At 47.8% G+C, this 7,500-nt stretch overlaps 1 protein-coding gene across 2 annotated transcripts in view; it reads left to right on the forward strand.

The window, feature by feature from the left end:
• The window catches only part of pdpr (pyruvate dehydrogenase phosphatase regulatory subunit), a 38,241-nt gene that overhangs the window by 2,426 nt on the left and 28,315 nt on the right, over positions 1 to 7,500 (forward strand). For both annotated transcript variants that reach the window (XR_013817179.1, XM_079825177.1), the window contains exons 3-5: positions 6,735 to 6,868; positions 6,987 to 7,068; positions 7,235 to 7,398. Coding sequence is in view for 1 of the 2 variants with exons in the window: in XM_079825177.1 (XP_079681303.1) it covers positions 6,735 to 6,868; positions 6,987 to 7,068; positions 7,235 to 7,398 (380 nt within the window). In the remaining variant the exon portion in view is untranslated. The remainder of the gene's footprint in view (positions 1 to 6,734; positions 6,869 to 6,986; positions 7,069 to 7,234; positions 7,399 to 7,500) is intronic.

Genomic DNA, 7,500 nt, shown 5'->3' on the forward strand with positions numbered 1-7,500 from the left:
TGTCATCTGTCTGTCTGTCCTCTGTCATCTGTCTGTCTGTCTCTGTCCTCTGTCTGTCTGTCCTCTGTCCTCTGTCTGTCTGTCCTCTGTCATCTGTCTGTCTGTCCTCTGTCCTCTGTCATCTGTCTGTCTGTCCTCTGTCCTCTGTCTGTCTGTCCTCTGTCATCTGTCTGTCTGTCTAACTGTCTGTCTGTCTGTCTCTGTCCTCTGTCTGTCTGTCCTCTGTCATCTGTCTGTCTGTCCTCTGTCATCTGTCTGTCTGTCCTCTGTCATCTGTCTGTCTGTCCTCTGTCATCTGTCTGTCTGTCCTCTGTCTGTCTGTCCTCTGTCATCTGTCTGTCTGTCCTCTGTCTGTCTGTCCTCTGTCATCTGTCTGTCTGTCCTCTGTCCTCTGTCTGTCTGTCCTCTGTCGTCTGTCTGTCTGTCCTCTGTCATCTGTCTGTCTGTCCTCTGTCATCTGTCTGTCCTCTGTCATCTGTCTGTCTGTCCTCTGTCATCTGTCTGTCTGTCCTCTGTCATCTGTCTGTCTGTCTCTGTCATCTGTCTGTCTGTCCTCTGTCATCTGTCTGTCTGTCCTCTGTCGTCTGTCTGTCTGTCCTCTGTCGTCTGTCTGTCTGTCCTCTGTCATCTGTCTGTCTGTCCTCTGTCATCTGTCTGTCCTCTGTCATCTGTCTGTCTGTCCTCTGTCATCTGTCTCTGTCATCTGTCTGTCCTCTGTCCTCTGTCATCTGTCTGTCTGTCCTCTGTCATCTGTCTGTCTGTCCTCTGTCATCTGTCTGTCTCTCTCTGTCTGTCTGTCCTCTGTCATCTGTCTGTCTGTCTGTCCTCTGTCATCTGTCTGTCTGTCCTCTGTCATCTGTCTGTCTGTCCTCTGTCATCTGTCTGTCCTCTGTCATCTGTCTGTCTGTCCTCTGTCATCTGTCTGTCCTCTGTCATCTGTCTGTCTGTCCTCTGTCATCTGTCTGTCCTCTGTCCTCTGTCATCTGTCTGTCTGTCCTCTGTCATCTGTCTGTCTGTCCTCTGTCATCTGTCTGTCCTCTGTCATCTGTCTGTCTGTCCTCTGTCATCTGTCTGTCCTCTGTCATCTGTCTGTCTGTCCTCTGTCATCTGTCTGTCCTCTGTCCTCTGTCATCTGTCTGTCTGTCCTCTGTCATCTGTCTGTCTGTCCTCTGTCATCTGTCTGTCTCTCTCTGTCTGTCTGTCCTCTGTCATCTGTCTGTCTGTCTGTCCTCTGTCATCTGTCTGTCTGTCCTCTGTCGTCTGTCTGTCCTCTGTCATCTGTCTGTCCTCTGTCATCTGTCTGTCTGTCCTCTGTCATCTGTCTGTCTGTCTGTCTCTGTCATCTGTCTGTCTGTCCTCTGTCATCTGTCTGTCTGTCCTCTGTCGTCTGTCTGTCTGTCCTCTGTCATCTGTCTGTCTGTCCTCTGTCATCTGTCTGTCCTCTGTCATCTGTCTGTCTGTCCTCTGTCATCTGTCTGTCTGTCTGTCTCTGTCATCTGTCTGTCCTCTGTCCTCTGTCATCTGTCTGTCTGTCCTCTGTCATCTGTCTGTCTGTCCTCTGTCATCTGTCTGTCTCTCTCTGTCATCTGTCTGTCTGTCCTCTGTCATCTGTCTGTCTGTCCTCTGTCATCTGTCTGTCTTTCCTCTGTCATCTGTCTGTCCTCTGTCATCTGTCTGTCCTCTGTCATCTGTCTGTCTGTCCTCTGTCTGTCTGTCCTCTGTCATCTGTCTGTCCTCTGTCATCTGTCTGTCTGTCCTCTGTCATCTGTCTGTCTGTCTCTGTCATCTGTCTGTCATCTGTCTGTCTGTCCTCTGTCATCTGTCTGTCTGTCCTCTGTCATCTGTCTGTCTGTCCTCTGTCATCTGTCTGTCTGTCTCTGTCATCTGTCTGTCTGTCCTCTGTCCTCTGTCGTCTGTCTGTCTGTCCTCTGTCATCTCTATGTCTGTCCTCTGTCATCTGTCTGTCCTCTGTCCTCTGTCTGTCTGTCCTCTGTCATCTGTCTGTCTGTCTGTCTCTGTCATCTGTCTGTCCTCTGTCATCTGTCTTTCTGTCCTCTGTCATCTGTCTGTCTCTGTCATCTGTCTGTCATCTGTCTGTCCTCTGTCATCTGTCTGTCTGTCCTCTGTCATCTGTCTGTCTGTCCTCTGTCATCTGTCTGTCTCTCTCTGTCATCTGTCTGTCTGTCCTCTGTCATCTGTCTGTCTGTCTGTCCTCTGTCATCTGTCTGTCTGTCCTCTGTCATCTGTCTGTCTGTCCTCTGTCATCTGTCTGTCCTCTGTCATCTGTCTGTCTGTCCTCTGTCATCTGTCTGTCCTCTGTCATCTGTCTGTCTGTCCTCTGTCATCTGTCTGTCTGTCCTCTGTCATCTGTCTGTCTGTCTCTGTCATCTGTCTGTCTGTCCTCTGTCATCTGTCTGTCTGTCCTCTGTCGTCTGTCTGTCTGTCCTCTGTCATCTGTCTGTCTGTCCTCTGTCATCTGTCTGTCTGTCCTCTGTCATCTGTCTCTGTCATCTGTCTGTCCTCTGTCCTCTGTCATCTGTCTGTCTGTCCTCTGTCATCTGTCTCTGTCATCTGTCTGTCCTCTGTCCTCTGTCATCTGTCTGTCCTCTGTCATCTGTCTGTCTGTCCTCTGTCATCTGTCTGTCCTCTGTCATCTGTCTGTCTGTCCTCTGTCATCTGTCTGTCCTCTGTCATCTGTCATCTGTCTGTCTGTCCTCTGTCATCTGTCTGTCTGTCTCTGTCATCTGTCTGTCTGTCCTCTGTCGTCTGTCTGTCTGTCTCTGTCATCTGTCTGTCATCTGTCTGTCTGTCCTCTGTCATCTGTCTGTCTGTCCTCTGTCATCTGTCTGTCTGTCCTCTGTCATCTGTCTGTCTGTCTCTGTCATCTGTCTGTCATCTGTCTGTCTGTCTGTCTGTCCTCTGTCATCTGTCTGTCTGTCCTCTGTCATCTGTCTGTCCTCTGTCATCTGTCTGTCTGTCCTCTGTCATCTGTCTGTCTGTCCTCTGTCATCTGTCTGTCTGTCTCTGTCATCTGTCTGTCTGTCCTCTGTCATCTGTCTGTCTGTCCTCTGTCAACTGTCTGTCTGTCCTCTGTCATCTGTCTGTCTGTCCTCTGTCATCTGTCTGTCCTCTGTCATCTGTCTGTCTGTCCTCTGTCATCTGTCTGTCCTCTGTCATCTGTCTGTCTGTCCTCTGTCATCTGTCTGTCTGTCTAACTGTCTGTCTGTCTGTCTCTGTCATCTGTCTGTCTGTCCTCTGTCATCTGTCTGTCCTCTGTCATCTGTCTGTCTGTCCTCTGTCCTCTGTCTGTCTGTCCTCTGTCCTCTGTCATCTGTCTGTCTGTCCTCTGTCATCTGTCTGTCTGTCCTCTGTCATCTGTCTGTCTGTCCTCTGTCATCTGTCTGTCTGTCCTCTGTCCTCTGTCTGTCTGTCCTCTGTCATCTGTCTGTCTGTCCTCTGTCCTCTGTCTGTCTGTCCTCTGTCCTCTGTCTGTCTGTCCTCTGTCATCTGTCTGTCTGTCTGTCTGTCTGTCTGTCTGTCCTCTGTCATCTGTCTGTCTGTCCTCTGTCATCTGTCTGTCCTCTGTCATCTGTCTGTCTGTCTCTGTCCTCTGTCTGTCTGTCCTCTGTCATCTGTCTGTCTGTCTGTCCTCTGTCATCTGTCTGTCTGTCCTCTGTCATCTGTCTGTCTGTCCTCTGTCATCTGTCTGTCTGTCCTCTGTCATCTGTCTGTCTGTCCTCTGTCATCTGTCTGTCTGTCCTCTGTCCTCTGTCTGTCTGTCCTCTGTCATCTGTCTGTCTGTCCTCTGTCCTCTGTCTGTCTGTCCTCTGTCCTCTGTCTGTCTGTCCTCTGTCATCTGTCATCTGTCTGTCTGTCTGTCTGTCTGTCTGTCTGTCCTCTGTCATCTGTCTGTCTGTCCTCTGTCATCTGTCTGTCCTCTGTCATCTGTCTGTCTGTCTCTGTCCTCTGTCTGTCTGTCCTCTGTCATCTGTCTGTCTGTCTGTCCTCTGTCATCTGTCTGTCTGTCCTCTGTCATCTGTCTGTCTGTCCTCTGTCATCTGTCTGTCTGTCCTCTGTCCTCTGTCTGTCTGTCCTCTGTCATCTGTCTGTCTGTCTGTCTGTCTGTCCTCTGTCATCTGTCTGTCTGTATATACAGTGAGGAAAATCAGTATTTGAACACCTGCTATTTTGCAAGTTCTCCCACTTATAAATCATGGAGGGTCTGAGATTGTCCTCGTAGGGTCATGTCCACTGTGAGAGACATAATCTTAAAAAAAAAAGTATGATTTTTTTTACTATTTATTTGTATGATACAGCTGCAAATAAGTATTTGAACACCTGAGAAAATCAATGTTAATATTTGGTACAGTAGCCTGTGTTTGGTCAAAGGTTTCCTGTAGTTTTCCAGCAGGTTTGGAGGGATTGTGGCCCACTCCTCCACACAGATCTTCTCTAGATCCGGTTTCTGGCCTGAGTTTGAGCTCCTCCACAGATTCTCTACTGGGTTTAGGTCTGGAGACTGGCTAGGCCACGCAGAACCTTGATCTGCTTCTTCCAGAGCCGCTCCTGGTTCTCCTGGCTGTGCTTGGGGTCATTGACCCAGCCTCGACCCATCTTCAGCTCTAACTGAGGGAAGGAGGTTGTTCCCTAATCTCCTCCTCTCCTTCATCCAGTGCAGTCGCCCTGTCCCATGTGCAGAACCCCCACAGCATGATGCTGCCACCCCCATGCTTCACTGTAGAGAAGGTGTTCTTGGGATGGTGCTCATCATTCTTCTTCCTCCAAACACGTTTAGTGAAATTATGACCAAAAAGTTCTATTTTGGTCTCATCTGACCACATGACTTTCTCCCATGACTCCTCTAGATCATCCAGATGGTCATTGGCAAACTTAAGCCGGTCTGGACATGTGCTGGTTTAAGCAGCGGAACCTTCCGTGTCATGCATGATTTCACACCATGACCATGTCTTAGTGTATGACCAACAGTAACCTTGGAAACGGTGGTCCAGCTCTTCTCAGGTCATTGAGCAGCTCCTCCTGTAGTTCTGGGCTGATTTCTCCCCTGTCTTAGGGTCATTAGCCACGTTTACATGCGCACTTTTTTGTCATTCCGATTAAAATCATTCTGATTGAAAGATTCGGTGGACTGAACATGAGCCGTTATCTAAACTGATCTGGTGTTTACATGTGCTGACTTTCAGTAGGAATCCTTTTGTGACATGCGCCGCCTCAGATTCGTTACGTATCGTGGATCAAAAGTTCTGTGTTGGTCATTTTTATATTTATTTATTTTTCTGTGGGCGGACATGCAGTAGTTTAACCTAATTGATGTCCTATACAATGGCTATTTCAACAGCTGTGAATGATGAATGCGGAATCAAAAATGAATTAAATTCATTTATTTTGAAAAACACAAAATGAACAATAAAATGCACTCAAATTATTAATAAAAACATAGGATATACGGTGAAACATGAATGAAGCATTCAAGACGTGCTCCGCATCAGTAGTACTAAACATATATATTTCAGATGATTAAGGAAAGATACCATCATCACAAAGGTATAAATATTAACAAAAGTAATTAAAGTAGACTGTGGGTAATGTTATTTAACCATTTTGAAGCAGTTGTTGAATTTTATTTTATAGCTAACTTAACTAACGAGAAACAGAGAGCAGCTTGAATGTTCCCGTTGCCATGGCAACTCTCAACGGCCACCAGGACTTGTACAGTTTTATAAAAGCTATTTATTATTTGTCGTAAAGTGTAAGAATCACCTCAGAAAAATGAATGATTCTGTCAGGCGCAGTTGAAGGACAAACGCTGGAGATGAGATGCTGTAGCCAGGCTATGACTGTCATTATTCCATCATCATGTTCATAACATGTTACGAAATAAAAAGTTTAATACCTCAGAAAAATGAACTTTCCTCTCTTGTCAACATTAGCCTGGTGTGAGCGCGCGGTCTTCAGTTGAGGAGGCGCGCGCTGTATATCAGCCACAGACAGACGTGCACTCAGTAATCGGATCAGATCGTTTACATGGTGGAATGTTTCGTTTGATCGGTTCATGAAAAGGTTTATCCCACCCCTCTCAAACCCATCACAATTTCATTCGGTTTGGCCATTTTTATTCCGATTGAGGTGTTTATATGGAGTATTTTTATCCGGATTGGACTTTTAAACCGATTACAGTTCTCCATGTAAACACACCCACTGAGACGCCACGAGGTGAGATCCTGCATGGAGCCCCAGTCTGAGGGAGATTGACAGTCATGTTTAGCTGCTTCCATTGTCTAATGATTGCTCCAACAGTGGAGCTTTTCCCCCCGGAGCTGCTTGGCCATTTCCCCGGAGCCCTTTCCAGCCTTGTGGAGGTGCACAATTTTGTCTCTAGTGTGTTTGGACAGCTCTTTGGTCTTGGCCATGTTAGTAGTTGGACTCTTACTGATTGTATGGGGTGGACAGGTGTCTTTATGCAGATAACCACCTCAAACAGGTGCATCTGATTGAGGATAATCAATGGAGTGGAGGTGGACATTTTAAAGGCAGACTCGCAGGTCTTTGAGGGTCAGAGTTCTAGCTGATAGACAGGTGTTCAAATACTTATTTTCCTCACTGTATATGTCAGTAGTAATATCTGTTATCTGTGATCTATCAGTATTAAATGGCATCTCCTGTGTGTGTGTGTGTGTGTGTGTGTGTGTGTGTGTGTGTGTGTGTGTGTGTTGTAGGCTTGGAGCCGGTACGACCCGGTTCTGTGCTGGGATCGTCAGTGTTGCTAAACATCTTTCTATTGAGAGTAAAATGGCGGATTACTCGAATGCACTCTATGAGCGTTTGGAGGAAGAGACGGGCGTTAAAACGGGTGAGAACCTCCATCACTCCCTGAGGATCTTCCTGAGGGTCAGAGACATGTCACATGTTCTTCATGTTCTGATCCGCTTCACGTGTGTGTGTGTGTGTGTGTGTGTGTGTGTGTCCAGGGTTCGTTCGGACCGGATCTCTGTGTCTGGCTCAGAATCAGGACCGCTTCCTGTCCCTGAAGCGTCTGGCCTCCAGGCTGAAGTGAGTGAAGTCGTCCTCTAGTCTAGAACACACACACACACACACACACACACATCAGGCTCTTTCATTCGAGTGGCCGAAGTCATTACTGTGGTGATGTTCTAGACTCTGAGCTCTGCTGTGGTGATGTGTGTGTGTGTGTGTGTGTGTGTGTGTGTCTCTCTAGGGTTCTAGGTGTCAGCTGTAACATCATCAAACCCAAAGATGTGGCTCAGCTCCACCCACTGGTGAATATTCATGATCTGGTCGGAGCTCTTCATCTGCCCGGCGACAGTGTGGTCTCACCGCCAGACGTCAATCACGCACTCGCTGTGGCGGCGGCGGCTCACGGTAGGACACACACACTCACACACACACACACTCACACTCACACTCACTCACACACTCACACTCACACTCACTCACACACTCACACTCACACTCACACTCACA

This window comes from Gobio gobio, assembly GCF_949357685.1.
Source record: "Gobio gobio genome assembly, chromosome: 9".
Classification (NCBI taxonomy): Eukaryota; Metazoa; Chordata; class Actinopteri; order Cypriniformes; family Gobionidae; genus Gobio; species Gobio gobio.